Source organism: Ambystoma mexicanum, chromosome 12 (assembly GCF_040938575.1).
Source record: "Ambystoma mexicanum isolate Mex_15411 chromosome 12, UKY_AmexF1_1, whole genome shotgun sequence".
NCBI classification, from domain to species: Eukaryota; Metazoa; Chordata; class Amphibia; order Caudata; family Ambystomatidae; genus Ambystoma; species Ambystoma mexicanum.
In genome coordinates this window covers 206,232,443-206,256,224 of record NC_090936.1, presented here as the reverse complement: position 1 = coordinate 206,256,224, position 23,782 = coordinate 206,232,443, and the positions used below count along the sequence as shown (strand labels likewise).

Sequence of the window (23,782 nt, the reverse complement as noted above, 5' to 3'; positions counted from 1 at the left end):
AGACAGTACAAAATTCTTGGCATCAATCACATGCCTCATATTATTAGCCCTAAAATGGCACCTTAGCCATACACGTCTGAGATCTAGAATTTTTCGGCATATAAATAAAACATGACCTAGATCCTCAACCTCCCCACTTCAGAAAGTACACAGCTTTCTATTGAACATCCATGTCTTCCAAGCCCTCAGTGGAAGAACAGACAGGCGCATCATCGCATTGAGGCGACTTTGCATCAGGGAGTGAATGGCACTCAGCGAAATATTCTTGCAATAAATGCGACAAGCCCTCTTCAGGTGTCCAAGAGAGACTAGATTTTTCAAACCGGTTAATGCCAGATCAAATTCCATCCTTAGGGTTTTCATAGTCCATTTTGTTTTGTGATCTGGCTTCCTTTTAATGCTTCAAAAACGATATCCCATTTTTTGCTAGTTCTTTCCTCGCATTTGCAATGTTGGGGTTTACCGCCAAAGCAGTGTTAAGATTGCGAAAATACTCTAGAAACCTGTATTCTGCCTGAATTTCAATGTTTGGGACCCCAGGCCCCAGCGCAAGGAGAGGTCACGGGGTGCTGGGCAGCACGCCCAGCGGCTTCCTCAAACAGATATATAATGTATGGTCCAAAGAGGTCCCCCCCACACTTCCCCCAGAGCTCGCTCCCATACATGCAATATGGCAGAATAAATCTTGGCTCCCAACACCTATCAAATCGAAAACCTCCAAATTTATGGTATAATCTCCTAATCCATCCCATACTTGTGCTTAGGTGATTTTCTGCTGATGCTAAATGGGCAGACCACAGGCAGCTGCTTGAGAATGTAACATCCAAATAGCACTGAGTCAGCCACAGATAACTTCACTTTATCAATGTACCAGTTCGAGGGGTTTACTTTTTTTCAACCCAGAAACAACTACCTTGGTTTCCTTCAAATTTAGTTTCCGACCATTGTCTTTGAAATAATCTGACGCATAATTAAAACTGTTGGCAAGACCCTTTGCTGTCCGATCCAGTAATATAGCATCATCTGCATACAGAAGGGTGGGGTACATTACCCCATTTATGGAAAGGTGGGAAACATCCTGGGATTGACATGAAATCTGATAATTTGATAATATACAGGAGCGGATTCAGTGGGCAGACCTGTCGCACACCTTTATTAGTGGAGAACACACGAGTCGGAATGCCGCTGGGATTATCTCTTACAGTGGCACTATGAGTACAGATGCACAGTCAGTTTTAATAAAGAGACAGGAACACACAATCTCTTAAGTTTATTCCAGAGAAGCGATCAATACAATCAAATGCTTTGGCTAGATCTAGAAAGCCTGCATACACCACACCTCTTCTGATTTTCACATATTTTTCTAGAATGGTTGAGAGGACAAAGACGTGGTCAGTTGTAGAGAAGGGTATCTGGTCATTGCATCTAATGCCATTCCATCGAAATGTTTCCATCTAAAAAATGTCCAGCTAATGCATATTTTTTGGGGGTAAAGGGTTAATTTTTGTTAGGTGTATTATAAAGGGTAAAGAACGGTAAAGAAAAAAAAATGCATTTGATGCACATTTTTTAGATGGCAAAAATTTGAAGCAAGGAATTCGATGCATTGACCATAAACCATAGAGAAGCCCCTTCTAAATCCCGCGTGGAACATAGGAAGTATGTTAATTCCCATCACCCAAGTCTCTAGCCTAACTAGCAGACAGTTGATATACATTTTCGATATGCTGTTGAGTAATGAAATTGGGTGATAGCAGTGCGTATTTACCCTCCAACCTTTTTTTAACAGATTTCCCCCAGCTATATATCTTTGGAGGATTAAGCTGCGCTGATATTGGCAATTAACTTTGGCTGAACTTAGCAGCCTAGAAGAGTACTATCAGGTGGAATTGCCCTGTGTGTACCAGATGAGGCCCACCCTGAGAGGGTGCTGCTCCCTGGACTCGTGAACATTGAAGGTGTGTGTTTGGCCTGTTTCCCAGTGGGGTTGAGGTGGTGGAAGGCTGGGAGGCGCAACTTTTCAGGGGGCTTAAGTTTGCATGCACAGCTGTAAGTAGCCCACTGCCACCACTGCCACTTTGGATTGCAACAAGGTCGTATCCATTGTGAGGGCTTTCCTGCTCTTTGGCACTCACTGCTGTCACCATGTTGGGGAGTGCTTTGTGCGTCTCCCATACCTCTTCGATATGCCCGCTAACCAGCAGAAGGGAGGCAGCAGGGGCACGATAATACTCATTTGTGGCTAAGGGCAAGCAATGGGACCCCACGCATCTGGCTGAGGGCGACCAACTGCAAGTGCCACCAGCCCAGGAGAGGGCTTATAAGGACGCTATCCTTGCAGCAATGGTGGCATTGCGCTCTTCGCTAGAAGAATGCGGCAGAATGTGCGATCTCTGGCTGAAAGAGTTACAACCACGGAGATGCTATTGAAGGAGACTCTGACCACTACTTCTGACTTGGAGGCCAGAATGCACACCCTGGAGGCTAGGAATGCTGCATGGGCATTAAGGCTGAACGGGGATAGCACTGGGGAAATGCGTTGGTTTTGGAAGCAAGACCACGCAGCGCAACACAGGTTCGAATTCCAATCCTGCGCTTAGAAACCAATCTCTGGTATTAAGTGTTATAAAAGAACAAAAAATAACAATTATAAAGAAGCAGTGGGGAGATCGCGGGCCTTCCGGAGAGGGAGGAGGGCCCTGATCCACCATCCTACATAGAAAACTTGATTCTGCCAGAAGTCTGTCCCGGGAAGCTCTGTCAGGGCTTTACGGTTGAGAGGGCGCACTGCTCTTTGCAGAGGAGGTTGCCTCCTGGTGCCAGCCCAAGGCCTATTATTGCAAGAGTCCTTAATTTTGGAGACCGGGAGGTGATCCTGCAATTTTCCAAGAAAGGAGTCTAGAAACCACGGGGTAGCTCGACGATCAATATTTGTCTAGAATACACACCCTTGGTTCAAATGCAGAGGAATATGTTTGTTCCAACAAAGGAGAGGCTCTGCATGCTGGGCCTAAGGTACATTCTCATCTTCCCATCTAGACTAAAGGTGCACCACAATGGGAAGGCGCTGTTCTTTGATCCCCCTGATGATGCTAATTCCTGGATGGATCAAAATGACATGAGTGATCGGGCTGCGGACGAGGGCCGAGAGAGGGGAGTCCTCAGTCCCATTGAGCCCTATGGCAGGGGGGTGGAGGGGGTTTGACTGCTGTGGATTGTCAGCCAAAGGATGTACGCACCATCGTTGGTTTATTTGATAATCCGTGATGGGAGCACTGTGCTGCTTTCCCACGGCGTAAGACGTCTAATGACCCCGGACTATCATCTATAGTTGGTACCTGGTTCCTGTTGGTACACTTTACCCATCACCCCTATGATGAAGGTTGATCTTGTGGGAGCACGTGTGCCCAAACAGCGTAGTGCTGTTGAGCTCTGTTGCTGCCTGACTGTTTGGGGCGTTTGTACATTGTTCGTTATAGACTGGTTGTGTTTTTTTTGTTTTTTTTGTTGGTTGCAGACATTTGTGATAGGTGTGGGAGCGGTGGGGGGGAACATGTCCGGGAAAGTATGGGGGGTGGTGAGGAGCCTTTGCTTTACAATATGGCCAATAGCACCTGGTGGGAGGGGCGCGACTGCGAGTGGCTGGGTGGGAGGATACGAAGCCTGGCCTCTAGGGTGTGGTTGGCTGTGCGGACAATATGCTGTCTGAATGGCGCATTTAGGGTACTGGCCTAGAATGTCAGGTCATACATTCTGAGTAACCGGGTGCAATCCTATCGTCACAGGAGGAAAGTGTTGATTGCGCTGCTACAGGAAACTTATCTGCTCCCTGAGGAGCTGGAGAGGGTGTTGGCTAGATGGGGAGGGACGGGGATTTGGGTCTATGTATTTGCAGTATGCTAGAGAGGTATTGGTGTGGATAGATGCCGCTATCCCATTTTGGTTGCTTGATGTACACACAGACAAGGAGGGTAGATGTGTTATAGTGCATGGCTTCTTTGAGCATCTAAAATTGTACATAGTAAACCCCTAAACTCCAAACCAGGCGATAGCCGCCTTTATTCGCCCTCCTTGTGGAACACTGGCACGCCTGCGCGACACTGTTCCTTTTGTGTCGGGCAGCATATCGTCGACCAGACTAATTTGCAGAACTCCCTGTATGCGGTAGCATCCTTGGACGCCATTAAGGCGTTCGATTCAGTTTACTGGGAATGGATGTGTGCAGCATTGCAGGGATTTAGATTGTGCAAGGCTTTATTCAGTGGGTCAAATTGCTGTATTCTGCACTTGTTGTACGAGATAGGAGGCAGGCAGATATCGGAGATTTGGGACATACAAAGAGGTACCAGGCAGGGCTGCCCACTGTTGCCTATGCTTTACATACTGGCTCTAGAGCCACTGGAGGTCTTTCGTAGAAGTGGGTTTTCAGACACAGGGACTAAGGTTGGGGAGTCCACACACGTTATCTCACTATACACTGATGTCGTCCAGTACTTGTGCAAGCCTCAACATAATTTGCCTGTGGTTTTGGAGGTTCTAGACAATTTTGCAAGGGTGTTGGGTATCTCCTTTAACAGATGTAAGTCGTGACTTTTTTCCTTGGTGGGAATGCGTCCCTATGAGCCCAGGGACTTGCCGGGCCTAGGGTTACTCTGGAAGGTGCACACGTTCAAGTACCTGGGCATACATATAATGCTAACGCCAGAAGGCATGCACACTAAGAACACGGTTAGGGCAGTGGACTTGGTGTGGCGGTCCATGAATTTCTGGAGTAGGCTGCCCCTGTCATTAAAGGGGCGAGTGGCACTGGTTAAAATGGTGGCGCCCCGGCGTCTACTATACTCATTTTCCAATGTGCACTGTTTTGTGGCTGGGTTTTTCCGGCACTTGGGCTCCCGTATTAGGAACTTCTTATGGGAAGGGGCAGGCACAAGATAGCCTTGACCACCCTCTGTATGATGTATGAGGACAGGGCATGCAGTTACCTAGCTGTACAACTTCAGTACGTGGCTAGGTGGCTATCGGACAACCTGACAACGGAATCTTCCTTGCTTGTGGGGATGACTGGCCTGACTGTACTCATGGAAGCCCTGTGGGTCCCAGACCACTATCTTGGCGACACGCCCCACATGATCACACTCGATAGGCAGGTATGGAATCGAGCGCCTAGAGTGCTCCAGTTACGGAATCCATATTCTCCCCATGTATCACTGAAGGTGGATGTATGCCTGGGTACTGACGATTTGGCAGTCGTCAGGAGATGGGAGGTACAGGGTGGACCTCACTTCGTGGGGAGATATGTACAAGGGGGGGTCTTTAGGGATTTTGATGATCTGACAGACGGAGGGGCTCACCATGCGTCAATTTTTGTGATATGGTGCGCTTGTTAAGATTGCTAAGCATAAATGACCTGACTGGTTGGGGGAACCGGAGCCTACTGATCTGCTGTTCTTACTGTATGAGCTGTAGGGTGGTTGGAGGCCGGGTCTAGACTGTATAGATGCTTGCTGCTTGCGGCATATGAGAGGGGCACGAGATTACCATGGGTAACTGATTTGGGCCAGGCCCTGAGTGACGCCCAGTGGGACAATGCATTGCACTTGGTTAAGAAGGTCTCCTGCAATGCCCGATTTTGCCTTATTCAGCTCATTGTTCTGCATAGAATATATATGGCCCAGTAGTAAAAGACAAAAACCTCTTCCCCATCAATACTGAGGGCTGGGTGACTGCTACTCTGATGCGCAACCACACAAAATATTGGTCAAATGTTCAACCCAAGAACATCATTGCTGCAGGGTTTTGCCAATGTAGTCCCAGAGTCCCTTATGAGCCGAACAAGTGGTATAACAGACAAGGTATTGGTGCAACCATTGATCAATCCTCTCCTTAATATACAGTTTTATCAATCAGTATCAGTATTCTGGCAGGCAGCATCAACACGCTATTGGAAGCAGTAAAAAGGTTACGAAGCGCAACTCCAATCCAAGGAGAAAGAAATGTTTTTTTGAATAAACAAAGGGGATTAGATCTTAGTCCAGCCAGCAAGGTTATATGTAAGCTGCTGGACATCATTCAGTAATTTAGTTAGAATACATAAACAGAAGAAAGGTGATACATTGGCCCTGAAAAAGACCTATGTTCTGTAAGGTCGAAACACATGTTGGTAGAAGCATATTAATCACCAATTGAAATTAAATTTGAACATGAAGAATATGTTAAATTCTCATTTGTGAAAAATTGGAAAGAATACTGATACTTATTGATAAAACTGTATATTAAGGAGATGATTGATCAATGGTCTATGCGCAGTGGTTGAAGCAATACCTTGTCTGTTATATGACACAGTAGAGTGAATTTGATGTTAGGCTGACGCATACCTGCCCCTGGCGTAGTGGTGATGATGCTGATCTCATGTATATGTTATGGAATTGCTTGAAGGTGCAGACCTTCTGGTATCCGGAAGAGGTGGCTTGTGTGAGGGTGGGAGTTGATGGGTTTCAATTTATCCCAGGCCAGACAAAAACAGATCTATGATCAAATGTATGGACTTGGGTTGTGTGCTAGCTAAGCGGGGACTAGCTACGGGATGGAAGCAGAAAGGGGGTCCACAGTATTGTTTATGGCGCAGTGATCTTGGTATAGAGCGAAGCTGAAACCACTACTTGGTTTAGGGCCATGAAGATGGGACTGTGAGAACTCACTCAGAACATAGCAGCCTGGAGGGCACTCCTCCTTGCAATGTTTGGCCCATCGGATTATGGAAACGCATGAATACATGTGGCTCCTTTAGACGGACGCAAGCCTTGCTACATGCTTGATTGGCCCATGCTTGTTATAAGCCGTGCAAGTGCACTGTGGTTGCTTCAGATTACTGACTTGCTCCTTCCTACCCACGTGTTCTCCACCAATTTTTGGCATTGAATGTACATGTTACCCCCTCGCTGGACATTGTATGCTATTTAATTCTGGATGCCTTATTTGTTTTGTTTTCTTGTTTATGTTCATGTTTGTGCTTTTGGACGACTAGAGGAATGTATTGATTATTGCTTGTTGCTACTGCCTCTTTATCAATGGAAGGATTTTGAAATAAATACCTTTTTGGAGGATCGTCTGTGGGAACAGGGTTAAATGGGTAGGATTTACCACTGCTGTCTACAGTTCTTCTAAACCATAGTTCTGCTGTTTTAGCGTTGATTTAGTTCTCTCATAGATGTTTCAATAAGTTCTCTGACAGGATTTCTCCTGGATTTCTATCTTTTGACTAGCAAACACAAATTCTCCCTCTTATCCCTGATGTTCAATAGTGGTCTTTCCTATTGCTCCTACAACCCAAGGGAAAGGGATAGTGCCAGAATTGTAACTTTTTTCTTGATCTCAGGCAGGCTGACTGGTAGGTAGACCTTATAGCTTATATATGGAAAAGGGTCTTATTCCTGGTAATTTACATATGCCTAGAAGACACTATTTTCTCTGGCCTCCAAGATGAGCTTTTGCTTCCCTCCTCTATCCCATTCAAAGTCTCCCAGCACAGTAAAATAGGATTTTCTTGAGCTTGTGGATGCCCCTTCTTCATTCTACAAGAAAAAACTCTAAACTGACCTGTATAAACGCCCCGGTTGTGAGTCAACCGCAGATTTCAAGCTCTTATCAGGCCATTCTCTTGAAACATATCTATAATCCTTGTCAGTAGGTCCTGGTCTGTTATAGGCAACAATAGCTGGAACAATGAAGCTAGTGGTGGCTCTCTGGTTTCCTTCTTTTCCTCTGGTTTCCTTCTTTCTGGGTCAAAACTATAGGTTGGTGATCATTGGGTCTCACCCGGTTTTCAATCTAGAATTCCTTTCAGTCTAACACCATGTGTGAGGAATTTGTCAAAAGGGGTGGGGTGAATGCCTATAAGGCTGAGGAATTACTTCAAACGGAAAGCCCTCTAGGCACTGACTGACCACACACTGTTTAGCATGGAATTCAAGTATACATTGCTGTTCAGTTTCTAGAGTTTTAGCCTTCCCATACATAATGGGCAATCTCTAGGGAACAATCTCTAGCTGGCCCTTTGGCTTCAATTTAAAAAGATAAGGGATGGAATTGACCCACAAAGGGCTTAAGGTTCCAACTATAACCCAATAATGACCACAGTTCTTGGTGTCTGGATGAATAACCCAACATGTTTCCATGTCCTTGTCATCATGGTTCAATGAGGTATGGTTGTTACCTGATTTGCTGAATCAATCTGTCATGATGCCTGCCCCCGGAAGACAAGACCAAGCCCAGCAGCACCGGAAGCAGGCATAATGCCACTTGGAGCATGCCCAAAAGCCCCAGTTAGGGGCTGTTTGGGTACAGTCCTGGCGCCTATGGCGCCAGGCTCATAAAGATAAAGTCAGTCCTGGCGCCATGGGCGCCAGGCTCATTATTGATAACTTACCTGAAGCAGACCTTGCTGCATACTCACCTGAGGCAGACCATGAAGACCCAAGCCAAATGAGGCTTAGGAGGGACTATTTTACTGAAGGCACTATTTTGTTACTTGGGTGGGGCTGTGGAAGAATACTTACCTGGATCTTCTTCCAAGGCTATTTAAACCACGCCCGGACAGCCACACGTGCTTCGCGTTATTCTGCTTGCTGCAGCGTAACGCTCACCGTGTTTTCAGCAGCTCCAGTCTTCAGCCACGCCCGCTTCAGTCCTGGGACTCCTGAAACAAGAAGACAAAAAGGATAAAGGTTAGAACAGGAGTTTTAACTTTAATCCTTAACTGAATCCTGATCCATTTTGCCACGGAACTGAAAGACAGAAGTCTTTGAAGCATCGCTTCGCATTCCCGCGGCGCCGCGCTGAACTCACCTGCTTGGCGGTACTTCAGCGTTCCATCACGCTCTCTCCATCTCGCGGCCGCCCTCCGACACCTAAGGAGACAAAGACAGCAAGGTGAGCAAGGGGACCCTCTAAGGACATACAAGCTACCCCCAAGGACTTACCTGATTTACCACGGGAGGTACCCACCTCATTTCGGGTCGGCGCAGTCAACTCTGCTTCATCGCCTTACCCCGGCCCCTTAGGGGAGAAAGCAAGGACAATACCAGTTTCCCCCCACAAAACTTACCTGATTTACCACGGGGGTCTCACCTCACCTCATCTCAGGTCGGCACAGTCAACTCTGCTCATCGCCGTACCCCGGCCCCTAAGGGGAAAAACACAATAGACTTACCTGAATCTTACCGAGTGCCATTTGGAAATCTTCGAGTGGATTAATCGGCAACCTGCAACCTGAACTCTTATGAACAATTGGACTTTAGAGTCAATACTGGAACTCACCAATTCCTCTACGCCAGTGAAGTAACTGGTCATCAACGCGCCCCTGCGGTCGACGCAGGATGGAGAGCTCATCCTTCCAAACCATCAGGTGAGACTAAGGAGGGGACATCAAGAGTGATCAGTGGGAAGACAACGGGAGTGGGGAAGGTGGGTTGACACTCAATTCCACGGGTGGTTAATTCCTCTTCTCCTTTGCAGAAGAATATTCTTGCGAGCCAGACAAACTAGACTGAGCGGGCCAGTCCAGTCAGTCATCTCGGCGCTACATGTCACGCTGGTGGAAATAACAGCAGCCCAGTTCCGGTCGACGCCCCCGTGGGAACCAGTTGAGCGTAACACCATCTTTCCTGGGCTTTCTTTTCCAGCTGCAACCATACATCATGCCAGCGTGGCAGCCTCCATGCAGGCCCCTCAGTGATGTGGACACCATGGCGCTCCCATGTAAGCACGGGCCATCCCGCAACCACAGGCCTGCAGTGTGCATGCCTGATCAGTGTGCTGAGGACAGCCCTGAAACTCTAAAGGTACTGCCACTCCATAGACAGCCCCCCAAATGCCACTGCCTACTTACCTGCATTCCCTTTCCACGCCAACCTTCTCATATGACCTATACAAATGTGCAATTAGCCTCTCGGCTGGCACCACTCCGGACATTCCACTCGCGCTGAAGAACACCGCGACCTACAAGGAAGGAAAACACAGGTTAGCAAAGGCAAGACTTTGCAGCGCTGCGCATAGCGCTTACTTACCGCATCATAGCGCTCTTAATGCGCCATCATTTACCAGCTAGGCTCAACCAAGCCAGTTCGCCGTGCTGAAGCTCCGCATACCTAAGGGAGAAAAAAGAGACATTTTAAACAAAGAAAGGCATGCAGGATAGCAACAAAACTAAAGAACAGCAATAAGACCTACCTGAACAATATCAAACGGGCCAGTGTCAGTGAAGTAACTGGACCGCACTCGCCCATGAAAGACGACGCGCCCCTGCAAAGAAGGCAGGACGGAGTGCACGCCTAATTCTACCACAAGGTGAGGAGAGGGCGCCAGAGGGACTGAAATCATACGGGGTGGAGGGAGGATACTAACCCCAGTCGGTCAACACAGTCCTCCTGTATTTTCAGGCAGAACCTTCCCCGCAGACCGCATCAGGGCAAAGCTGAGAAGCATACCAGTGAGTAACCTGGCTGGGTGGCGGCCCTGTGAATACCAGGTGAGCGTAACACCAACGGCAACAGTACAGAGACTTTGTAGCTGGCATTCTGGCCGAAAGCAACACATCCACCACGTCATCCAGGAGGTCCCAATCCTTGTATCTCAACCTTTCAGAAACCAAGCGTGAAGGTTGAGAGTGTTGACCTCTGGTTGGAGAACCCAACCTTCCTTTCGTTTCGTGAGAGAAGATTCTCTCTTTGTGGAAGACGTATCGGAGGACAGATGTGTACATGTCCAGAAGGTCCGGGTACCACGTTCTCCTGGCCCAATCCTGGGCAATGAGGATCATGCAGTTCCCGAACCTCTTCAACCTCCTGATTACTTGAGGAATGACAGGGACTGGAGGAAATGCGTATAGGAGTGGAAATTCCCAATCCACCATGAACGCGTCTCCTAGAGCTCCTCTCGGAGGACAGTCCCTTGAGCAGTACAGCTTGCACTTCCGGTTGACACCGGTCGCAAACAGATCCACTTCAGGGGTTCCCCAATGGGCGAAGATCTCTTGAAGGACTTCCTGAGCTAGTTCCCACTCGTGGGAGACCGTGCTCTGCCTGCTCAGAGCATCCACCGCCGTGTCCTCCTCCACAGCTGGGTGAACCGCTGATGGGGATATTCCTTCATGAATAGACCAATACCAGAGCTGCATTGCCTCTCTGCACTGTGGTAGTGACCCTACGCCTCCCCTCTTGTTGAGGTAGTGCATGGCCACCGTATTGTCTGTCATTATCAGGACACTCTTTCCCCGTACAGACAGCAGAAAAGCCTTCAGCGCTAGGCTGATTGCCCTCAGCTCCAAAAGATTGATGTGTAGCTTGGATTCTGATGGAGACCAACGACTGCTGACAGTCAAATCATTGGCGTGAGCTCCCCACCCCGTGAGTGAGGCGTCCGTCACTACAGTGATCTCTGGCCATGGTTGCCAAAAGTTTTTGCCCTTCAGAACATTTCTCTCGCAGGCCCACCACAAAAGATTGTTCGAGACTCTGGTCGGAATCCAGAGCCGGTCCGACATCTTGCCCGAGAACTGGGACCATTGCGATTGGAGAGCCCATTGAAGGGATATCATTCTCAGGCAGGCCTCCGGCATGAGGAAAATGCAGGATGCCATAAGGCCGAGCAACCTCAAGAATTCGAAGGCCTGAAGACTGTGGGCATTCTGGAATTTTGTCACCATCTGGAGAATGTCTTGAGCACTCACCCTGGGTGGTGAGCATTTTCCCAAGGAAGTGTGTAACACAGCCCAATATATTAGAGCTGTTGGGCAGGTGTCATATGGGACTTCTTGAAATTGAGGGAGAAGCCCAGTCTATGATGAGAGTGGCATGTAACGTGGAGTTGATCCAAGGCTTGTTCGGGAGATCGCGCCGTGATCAGCCAATCGTCCAGGTAGGGGTAGACGTGAATATCTACCCCCCGCCTATCCCGAGATGCGCTGCCACCACCACCATCATTTTGGTGAACACCCTCGTGGCGGAGGTCAACCCGAATGGCAGTACTCGAAACTGATAGTACGAGCCACCAACAGCGAACCTCACGTATTTCCTGAGCTTGAGATGGATTGGCACATGAAAATAAGAATCCTGAAGGTCCAATGATACCAACCAATCCTGAAGCTGGAGGGCCTGAAGGATCTGAGAGTGTGACCATCTTGAATTTGTCTTTCCTGAGGAATTTGTTCAAATATCTCAAGTCAAGATGGGTCTCAGTCCCCCATCTTTTTTTGGAAACAAAAAATATGGGGAATACCAACCCTTGTTACTCTTCGCTACAGGCACCTGGTTCTATAACGCCCTTCTTTGGCAGGGTTAACATTTCCTGCACAAGGAGCGGATCCGGAATCCTCAGAGTGTTTCACCGATGGTTTGGTCTGAGGCTTATTTATAAAGGGAAGGCAGTAGCCGTGGGCTATTGTGTCCATAGCCCAAGCATCTGAAGTAATGTATCGTCATGCTTCTAGATGCTGAGGGAGTCTGCCCCCCCACTGGAGAACTGTGACTGAAGTCCTCCGAGTGGTTTTGAAGCAGCAGTTGCAGAGGCCGATGGTAAAGAGGATGCTGCTGGAGCTGACTTGGCTCCTCGTCCACCACAAGGGAATTTTTGTTGGCCCCTTTGACTGGCTATTCCTCTCGCCCGTCCAAATGAGGAGTAGTAGCGAAAATATCTACCCCTCCACGGTTGTCTGCTAGGTCGAAAAGGCTGAGGTTGCCTAACAGCAGCGCCTAAAGACTTGGGGGCCGCCTTAGAGGTCTGCAACTTCTCGAGGCTTTGGTCAGCCTTGCTGCCAAAAAGATGAGACCCGTCAAATGGCACGTTGAGAAGTTGAGCCTGCACATCATGTGCAAAATCAGACTTTCGCAACCACGCAAACCTGCGTATAACGGTGCTAGTAGCCATGGATCTGCTGATACTATCTGCAGAATCCAACCCAGACTGGAGGGACTCCCTGCCGTCCTTAACAATGGCCAGGAAGCCGTCCCTCTCCTCCCCTTCTGGAATGTTCTCCGCCACCATGGAGATGCACTCCCATAGAGTTTATGAACATTTTGCAAGCGCACAGGTGGAGTTGGCTGATTTCAACGCCATACTTCCCGCCGAAAATACCTACCGTGCCCATCCATCTATGTGCTTATCGTCCCTATCAGGAGGGATGGTATGGTACGCGACATGCTTCGAGGTAGTTGTAGCTGCCTGCACCACCAGGCTCTCGGGAGTGGGGTGTTGTGACAGATAGCCGGGGTCGCTACTGCAGGGGCAGTATTTTTCATGTAAGAGACTTGTCAACTGCCAGATTAGTTTCCGATGTCTCCCAATTCCTGGCCACCCTTTTTTGAAGAGCGACATGGAAAGGTAACACAGGATCCGTAGGCGGACCGCTGTCCAAAATATCCATAAGATCATCTTGATCATAATGCGGAGGAGGTCAAGACCAGCCCAAGTATTCCACCACCTTAGACATAAGGAGTCTGCATGATTCCCGGGTTCTTGCTTGCCGAACTCCAGTTCAGGAGAGGTAGCAATACCACTTGCATTATGCAAAGTGTCAAACAGGTCCTGCATCCTACTCTCCTCTGCAATGAGGCATTCAGGCACATTAGGAGTCCCATACTGGAGTTCAAAAGGGGCATCCTTCCCATCCGAATGTTGTTCCTCTTCAAAAATGGAGGTGAGATTCCTAAAAAAAAATCCTTTACTTCTCGCTGGTATGGAACCCAGAGGCTTTGAATGCTTCGAAGGCATCGACTTTGATTTAGCCAAAGCCTTCCTTGGAGGGACAACAGTCACTGGGGACTGAGCCGGCAAAGTAGGCCAAGCTGGCGCCGACGGTGTCGGCGTAGACAACGGCGTCGAAAGGCATGAAAGGCTTGACAGGCGTCAAAGACCCGATGGGCACAAACAATGCTTGACTCAAGGGCTCTCGATGTGCATCACGCCGTGAACCTGGGCTCAAGGGCGCACGAGTTTCCAGCCGAGACCGCTCTTTGCTGGCTTCCACAGAAGGTGCTGACAGTGCCCTGCCCTGTCTCTCAAAAATCTTAAGCATCTTCATACGGAAAGCTTCCCACTCCGCTGGTTTTGATATTTTGGACGGGCATGTCACCCTCTCGGGTGTACCGCCTGACTAAGACGACGAGGAAGGAGACCGGCGGTGCCTCTGCTTCGACGAGGACGAAGAGTGGCGGGAACCACTACGAGACCGTGAACGCTTGGCCTTCTTCCGACGAGGAGAGTCACCCCTCGACTCGTTGGTCGAAAGCCCAGCCGGTCGGGATTTACAGGGCTTGGACACTTTGCCTACCTGAAGCTTCCCCTTTCGTTCCTGCAAGGCCTTCCCTGTCATGGATTGACATTTGGAGCAAGTATCCATCTCGTGGCCCTCCGCCCAGGCACTACAGCCAGACTATGTGGATCCGTAATCGACATCTTGGAACTGCACTCTTTACATTTCTTGAACCCAGAACGAGGAGTCTGGGTAGAAGACGAAGACCTCATTGAATAAGTGAATTAGCAAATACTTCAGAAGTACGAGGCGCGCCAAGTTTCATGAAGAAAACATGTTTGCAGAAAAAACAGAACTGAGACCAATGGGTGCCGTACATGCTTTTTATAACATCCGATGGCATCTCCCTCGACGGAGGCCTTCAAGGGACATCGATTCGACGCCATCGACCCAGGGTACTCTGTGCTGAATTTCTTTTCCCGAAGCAGCCGAAGCTGGACATTACATGTCAAAGATGAGGAATACCTTGGAGGACCCAACCCATTTGAACTATAATATGTGGGAAAAGGTTTTTTGGATCTATTTGATGAGAATGAATATCTTGTCGGATCTCCAACCTTGGGGTTGTTTTGTCACAGGGTTTCCTTAATTCTTTTGTCCCAATCAGACCATTTGTAAATAATCTCTGGTTATCATTTGTATTAAGTTTTGCATTGTTTTAGCGGACTGGTATTTTCCCGTCCTTTCTTAGAGATTGTCTTAGTTCTGTTCAGGCTCCTCATTTCTCCCTTGTATGGTTCAAGACGGTCTGCTATAACACTCTCCTCTCGAATGTTTTGGTTCAACTTCCTATTATAATTCACCTCTTCCCAGAGTGCTGTTTCATGTCTGAGCCTTATCTTCTCGAGCTCACGGGTCGTTATTCCCCAAGAGTCTTTCTCTAGTATGCTCTCTTTTTTATCGTCTGGATATGGGTTGACCTTTTCCTTTTCCCAGGGTCACAGGTTTCCAACTTTGTGTATATCCCCGTTAGTGGTTTTTCGGGTTTCTCCTGATCTCATTAACACAGTTCTGGTTCATCAGATTTTTTTCACTTCTTTTCGCATCAGTACTGGGACGAGTTTCGTTTAAGTTATACTGAGTCCCTCTTGACCATCCATTATTCCTGTTTCCCATATTACATTCTGTTTTCAGGGTTAACAGCAATGTACTCTTTATTGCTTTCTTAGTAGCCCTCCAGCTTACTTTTGGCGGTTTCTCTCTCTCCTCAGAGTCCCGCTCTTGCCTTCTGGATAGCACTGGTGCCGTGACTCGTACTGGGAGTTCCTTCAACCAGCTGGAGGTGTCAGCATCATTGTACGGCCAAGCTGCCCAGCATGATTGTTTTTTGGTCACACCACCACTGAACTCTCTGTTCCACTGTGTTGGGATTTCCTCTGCTTTCACACGCTAGTTCCCCAGCGTTTCTCGCTTTGCGCCAGAGCTGCTCTGGTATACGTGGACTTTGTGTTCTGTGACAGCCCCACCTCTTTCTGCTCTGCTACATACAGGGGGTTTCCCCTGGTTCTCTCAGTCCGTCCTTTCTCGCTGGTCCTTTTGCCATATAATCCCTTTTCACTACCCTTGGCAAAGTCCATTGGAGACTTTCATTTAAAGCAATATCCTCAGTTTCTTGTTGCTGATAATGTAGGTTCACTTTAGCTTCATGAAACTGATAACATTCTGATGTATTACGCAAGTTTAAGCCATCACTTGGAGGGCATCAGGGAGTTCCTCACAGGAACAAGAGTCTGTGTTCCCAAAGAGGAAGTCTCTCCCAGTGAGGTCCCACATGCCCCCCCCAGGGAGGGTGTTGCAGAGCGGGCTGCCCTCTCTAGCCTCACAGAGGGGAGCTTCCCCTTGGGGAGAAGGGATGAATTCCCTCAATTTGCTACACCACCCACGGAATACCACCCACTGTGCTTTGCCAGTGTCCCTAACTGTTGAATCTTATTGCCTTGGATCCCCTACTCCCACTTTAACCCCCTGCCCCGGCTATCCTTACTAATGAGGGATGTTACCCCCATGCCTCCCTCCGTCCCCCACCACCCTCTTAGCCCGCCTCATCTCCCCTGATCACCCTCACCCCAGCTCCACCCCCTCCAGGTCCTGTAACCATCTCAATGCTCCCAAGCCCACCCTATACCCCCAACCCCACTGCCCTCAATCTCCTTCACTCTTCGTCTTTAGCAAACCCGTTTCACTTTCTGACTACGCAGAGCAAACACTGGATAAAGGAAATGTACTAGTTGGTGGCCCCTGGATTCAGCTACCCATATTCTGTGAGGATGGATTTGATGAATCCGTCTTTGCCGAATATGCAAAAGAACGGGCTTTCCTAGGACAGAACCATAATATGTGTCAGTTCCAGCACCAATTGTTTTTGAACCTGCACACCTTTCTCTGCATCCAGTATAACCCATGAATATTGTTTTCTGCATCCATTCTAATCCTAAATCACAAGAATACACATTTAAATTTGTCACAGTTGTGTCTTCTTTCTGTGAGTTTATCGTCAATCCTAGTAGTTCATGCCATACTTCACTTTTGCTAACACAAATGGCCTGTTCATTTTTCTGTATACCCAACTTTTCATTTTGTTTCTATTGCCACAAGCCGTAACCTCTCTAAGAGGCACCCTTATCTGCTCTCATTAATTAGCAGCCAGGCGTGTCAAGGTACACAATAACTTCTTTTTACACTTTATGGCATCAAAAGAACAGTCAAAGGTAGAAATGTGCATATCTCCATGAAAACAAATGCCAATTTGGAGTAGTGCCAACGAAGCAATTATTCTACTTTTACGTGCTAGAGATACCTGGCGTTGTTTCCTTATCTAACCATTACGACAGATTGAGGTTAGCCCTGTATTACCAGGACTGGATTCATAAGGTTATATAGAACTAATATGTTGGCAGTTACATTATTTGCCTCTCTAAATACTGTGCAAAGATAATTGATGTAATCGGAAATACTGTGAAGAAAACCGTACCAAAAATACTTTTTTGCAGGAACTCTGACGTAATCTATAATGCTATTGATAGTGCTGTGATTGAGTGGGGACAACAACTGTTCACACCTTCCCAGTTGACACGCGGCTGCACTCTCATCTAAGGCACATCCAGGGAAACACTTAGGCTACCTTACTAAGCAATCCTACTCGTGCTGCCCAAACCTCTGTTTATTGCTATTTGGTCACACAGTAGAATGCGCACCTAGATCTTTCCTAATTTTAGAGGTTCGAAGGCTACATGTCATGTAAATGGTAGGAAGGAGAATGTTTCACCACTTCACAGCCCCACTCCCTCATGTCTGCTTTATCTGCTCCATGCTTGACAATCGGCATGATCTGGCTGATAAGAAAGTAATCTGCCTTACGTGCATCACCTGTTGGGCTATTCATTATTAGCAGGCAGTCGAAGGCCCTGTGTATTGGGGAGCTTTGCCTGGACAGTGAGACTGGTACATTGAAATGAGAATGGAAGAATCAGGCCTGTGAGCTATTGGGTACTAGTTTGAAACGTTCCTTCCTGCTGGACACCTTGGGCCTTTGCTCTTTATAAGCATGTCACAATATATCCCTTTGGGGTTAATGGAGCTATATATTGTTATAGAGGTTCATAGGTCTTTCATGCTTCGGTGAGAGATGCTTGGGGACTGTCAGTCCAATGAAACTAGAGTGGAGCACAAAGCAAAAGAAAGGGTTCACTGTATCATACATTGAGTGTGTGAGTGCTTACTCAATTCTTCTCATAACCATTAGCGCCTTGAAACTCTAATTTATTTCTCTCTTCTTTAAACACAGGGAGGGTTCTGTTATATTTTGGAATGTAGAAGAAAAAACTGTAAGTATGAAAAATTGTGCAGTTGAGTATATCTAGAACTATTACCTAATTTAGAGCGTCACCGTAATTGTTTCACTGTATTGTCCTGCTTCATTGCTTAAAGAAGGTTAATGTGAAAGAATATTTCAAATGCATACATGTAAATGAAATGATTTAAGCAGTATTTACTCTACTGCAAACTGGCGCTTCTCTGTCTAACGTTATTTTCCTTTTGAAAGCCTTCCTTTGCATGCATTTGGGACCAATCAGAATGGGTTTTAGCAATTTCCCTTGCCTAGATGTTTTACTGCCATCACGGTTTAGTTTCGACACTTGGGAGCCATCATATTGAGGACTCTGCTCATTGCTTACAATTTTTTTCACGTGGCACAATGAGACTGTTCCCCTCCCCCCATCACGTTTATCTGCCTTTAAAGATGTGTCCCTCTCATTTTGGTGCAAGGTCAGAGTCAAGTAGGAGAGGCACGCAGTTTAAAGTGTTATGGATGTCTGTTGCCATAACACCGCAAGTTGTGGCACAGTGCTTTTCAAATGTGGTTGTTGAAAGGCATATTATTTTCTATTGGCTAAGGTCTTAATTATTTTGGTTCTCTCAAACCAGGCCCAAAAAGCAGTGTTGAATCCCTCTGCAAACTGTATACTATTCAGATAAAGATGTTGAAAAGTATTAGTTGAAGTAATATTGTGAACACAGTGGTAACGCACTCCGGCTAGGCTGCTCAACATACAAGGGAAATAAAAAAGTGGAAATCCTTGGTAAACAGTAGGAATTCATCTAGGAGCAGGGGAGGTCACTGTTATCTTCACACTGAACTGGAAAAAGGTGTTTTAAGTAGTGACACTTGGCCACACACAATGAATGTCTTTAAGCTTAGTTTAAGAACAGTAGACTGCCAATTTGAAAACTGAGTTGTTAAGCTTGCTTTCTTTAAGGAAAATAAGACCAGGCCATAGCAACCAAATGGGGCTAGTTCCCGTACACTCAAGTGGGACAGATTATGCATTATTCAAACCAACTATTACAAAAAGGAAAAGTTACCATTTGGCGCGTGGTTGATGGCTTATGGAACCCTGAACTAAATAAATACAAAAATGACACTTCGTAGTTGATGGAATTTTAAACATGATGTAATATAAAGGCTACAGTGTATGTCTCAAAGATAGCAAGGAACATTGCAAGAGTTCTCATCATATTTTGCTTTGAATTGTAAACCTAGAATACAGATGTGGAATTTCATGCTCACTTTGCCTGGGGACTGAATCTGTACCGCATTGATGAGACCAAAAGTGGTGACCATGTCTGTGGTTGCTTAATGTTCTTATGTGATCAATCCTGCGGAGTCAACACTGAATCCCCAGTGTCTGTCTCCTCCCGCATGGCCAGGGAAAGGCAGCCGCTACTTAATCTTGACCCTAGGGGCGGCCTTGGGACAGAGGATCATGGGAGAGGAGATAAAGATTAGGGAGAGGTGCTAGCTCCCACGGGAGGGACGTGGTATTCCCCCACCACCCTTCCTGTGATGAGGAAACCCTGATACCAGAGTTTTTAACAGCATATTGTGGAACATCTGATGGTTTTACTGATTGTTGAGCAATTGTGTTTGAAATACAATGTGAACCAAAATCATTTGAAAAGTATGGGGACTGCAAGTGCTAGGTGGCTCTAAGTACTGGGACAAGGAGGAGGCACAAGGAATTCATGTGGAGGAAATGTGACTTTAAAACCAATGTACAGTCTAGTTGTCAGCCCAGTCAATTACGCGTTAATTTAAATCCCTCAATCTGCTGTGGAAAGAGATGACGGGGAGAATGTCAGCAACGAAGGAAGGTTGCAGAGTGTGTGAAGCGTGACTGGTTGCAGAGGAAGACCTATGGGGGACCATGGGGAGAACGAGAGACGCCCAGCGGAGGCAGTTTGGCGTCACTCGGGACCGGAGGAGAACTCACTGGGAGGTGGCAGACGATGTGCAGTGGGCTGACATGGAGACCCAGAGAGACACTGTCCAGATGGGGAAGCAGGTCCCTCACCAGTGCATCTCAGCCGCTGCACTGTGAACCAGTGAGCCAGTCTGATATCCAGGGGGGCTCCAGGATGTGCAAATATGCTAGGCAGCATTGTGAAAACCAAGCAAATATAATTGAACGAAACAGGCGAATATGGTGAAATTCTCTTGACATGAAAGGTCAATTGGGGGAAACCTTTGACCAGCATTGTTTAAACCAAAAGACATTGCCTAAAGAACAACAGGGGCAAATATGGTGCAATTCTCCTGACTTAAGAGGGCAGTTGAGAGAAATCTGGAACCAGCATTGGCAAGAGATTTTAAGTAATCAACGGTTGTGCCACAAGAGCGGTGCAACTTTAAGACTATTTAAGAGGAGAGTGAATGTTGCAGTTCTCTCATGATAAGCCTGATAAGGGTATCCAGCTTTTTGGAAGGAGATACCTGGCAGGATAGTACACCAGGGGATCTAAGTGAACAAATAGGGGGATATTCCTGGCAGGAGAGTAAACCAGGATATCGAGAGTTTCTCAGTTGAAGTTGAGAAGTGTTATTGCAGGAGAGTGTGCCGGGAAACTTGTTTTGAGTTGGTGTTTTAAAAAGAACCTTGGTCATGTTAAGTTCTTGTTTCAATTGATCATTTTGTTAACTAAAAGTTTTGAAAAGACATTCCTTTTGTCTTACTTGAATCATTGTTCTAAAAAATACATTTGATTTGCCATTCTGAAAAGTAGTAAAGACATGAAAAGAACATTTGTTATGTCATCCTGAGGACAGTATTGTGAAAGACATTTGTAATACCTTTAAGAGACTGATCTTGATACAAGAACATTGTGAATAACTTGCCTGAAGTAATCCAGGAGAAGGTAGACTACCCTGGATACAAGAAGCATTTTTTATTGAAGTTATATGTTTGACTTGTTGCACTTCTATATTAAGTTGAACTTTGAAATATTTACCTTGCACTGTTTGCTTGTATATGTAAGTGTGAGGGTCCGATTGAGTTTGGACACAGTGTCATCCTGTTTTAGATTTAATTTCATAGGTAGGGACATTTACGTTTGGATAAGGAAAGTTAGTCCTTCATTCATACCCCTTGTTCTGTTCATAAAATGACTTGTATAAAGAAAAGTATCTTTGTGTCTGCCTCTCATTGCTGACTCTTTACATATGGTTTCCGGGGGTAGGATCGTACTCTGTTGATACAAACTGTGTGACGCTTACATTTGAAAAACATAGTAAGAGAGCCTCCAATCATACCATTGCGACTGAACATTCTATAGGATTTGACCTCAACAGTAGTAGGGAAGAAATAATTCATCCTGGGGACCGAGTTTAGGTACCGGCTGATTTGATTCTTGTTCCCCCTCCTTGAACATGTATAAGACTAACATTTAAGTCCGGCTTGGCCTGGAGATACGGTTTAGACGCGTTAGCCGGTGTCAGACTCTGATTATAGAGGCGATGTAAAAGTAATGATAAAAAATTATGGAAACAAATCCTACCAAATCAAAGCTGGGGAGCGAATGGCCCAAGGGATCATAGAGAAGGCTCAATTTCCAAAATCCCCAAGAAATCAAGAGATGTGAAAAGACGAAGAGGAACAAAAGGGTTTGGAGAGGCAGAGATAGAATCTTTACCATACCCAACAGTAAAATACATCCGTCTAACAGCAGAGAAACCTGAGGTTATTCCAGACCTAGCTTTTGCCCAAAGTAATGACCCTTTGTTAGTATAACCCTTTTCTTCAGGTGTTAGCGTGGACCATTTGGTTTTCTAAAGACTGGACGGTTATATCAGGGAGATGTTGGACCTGATGGTGTTCCTGGGTCCCAAATAGTGATACCCAAAAGTCACCGCCAAGTACAACTCAAGTACTGTTTGCTGGGTTTGCTGCCTGCCTTTTTGGATTTACTGTGGGTCGTTCTGCGTGGAATACGAGCAAGCACATTGTGGACTCAAACGTGTGAAAGGATCCTGCCGACTGGAGGACGTCTTAGGCGGATACACCAGATCCTGCCTGACTTCCTAAGAACTAGGTGACTTTCTTAAAAATTACATCCTATCCCGGAGGTATGACCCCTACCACCACGGACTAGCAAAAGGGTGGCATAGGGTGTAGGTGTGCATAGTGCACACAGTGGCCACACTGCGCACAGGGAGCACACTGCTTAACAACCTGTGGAGTTGTGTTATTTGTATAGAGTGTGGACCTGCACGAACTTGAAGTGTGTTGTTCGTAATAACCTGACATAAAGTTATTTGCTTCTTACTTAGGTTTCTTCCGGAGCGGAGGCTCCGCCTCCTACAAAGGAACGCCCCTCTCTGCCTCTACAAGTGGACTGTTCCCAGCGCACCGCGCGCGCACCGCCAAGTACAACTCAAGTACTGTTTGCTGTTCGCGGTGCGCGGGGAGCGGGGAACTGGGAGGCTAGAGGGACACGTCCCAGAGTTCTGTGGGTTAAACTCCCCTTCTTGAATGAGTTGCGCCTGTAGGTAAGGGGGTCGCGTGATTTTGAGTAAACCGTGAGACTTGATCATTATTGTATGTGGCACTAATCCACCTGGTTTGGGAGGTTAACCCATTTACTCAGAGGCTTGCACTCCTGAATTGCTATAAAATAGATCAAGGTTAATACTCCGGATTGTGATCTATCATTACTTTGAATAGGATTTGTGTTCCTTGCTGCATGCAAAACGATGTCTTCTCGACTACGGAGTGGGCTAAAGGAAACGATTATCAATCCGAAAATACGTACCAATGAGGCCACTATAAAAAAAATTGGATGATATGTATGGAAACAAAAAGCTTACTGTAACGAATAGTGATAATACGAATGACAATATAATGCCTGAAATCAGTGCTAATAACAAACATGAGAACTCTATCAATCCAAATACAACAAGGAGAAGTTTCTTAAGTGTTCCAGAGTTAGAAACTGTGAACAATCAAGCCTTGGCTAGCATGGAAGACACTAATATAGGGCCGCCATCTGATATTTCGATCCTGGCTCCTGCTGTACTAATGGAATTGGAGAAGCGGATCGTAATGTCTGATGGCCCGTCAACACCAGTGACAGCACGGCTAATTGGCAAACACCAAGTACATCTTCATTGTGATATCCCATGTAACTTGGTATCAGAATCTGCCAACTCTTATAACTTAGAAAATTCAGCCTCTGATCAGGTCCCTATTGATCTGCATAATGATGGCCCTTCCCAACTAAAAACGGGAGTGGTATGTTCTTCACCTGATATGCGAGAATCCACTCATAATAAACCACTGAAGACTGAAATACATGAGAATTTTCAACCTAAATCTACTTCTGATGTGGAGGATCTCCTGAGCTTTGAAGCCTCCTATCCCGTAATGTCAAGGATTCTTAACTTACTTGACAAGGGCCATGAGTATACGCATTATGAACTCCGTGATTTAAAAACATCGTTGCTCAGCATATCCTCCAAACTCAATAAATTGGAGGGTTATATCTTTGCTGAGAATTACAAAAAGGAGAAAGGTTGTTATTCACCTAATATTCCTTGTAGATGCACCGCTACAACGGCATCTCAAACAGAGAATTATAGTAGACCACCACAGGATCCTTCCAAAGAGAATGGGGGGGAACCAGCTTATAGCTTTCCCTCGA

At 46.6% G+C, this 23,782-nt stretch overlaps 1 protein-coding gene across 3 annotated transcripts in view; it reads left to right on the top strand.

The window, feature by feature from the left end:
* RMND1 (required for meiotic nuclear division 1 homolog) overlaps window positions 1–23,782 on the top strand; it is a 647,398-nt gene that overhangs the window by 173,116 nt on the left and 450,500 nt on the right. For all 3 annotated transcript variants that reach the window (XM_069628317.1, XM_069628319.1, XM_069628318.1), the window contains one exon: window positions 18,093–18,132. In XM_069628317.1, coding sequence (XP_069484418.1) covers window positions 18,093–18,132 — 40 coding nt within the window. The remainder of the gene's footprint in view (window positions 1–18,092; window positions 18,133–23,782) is intronic.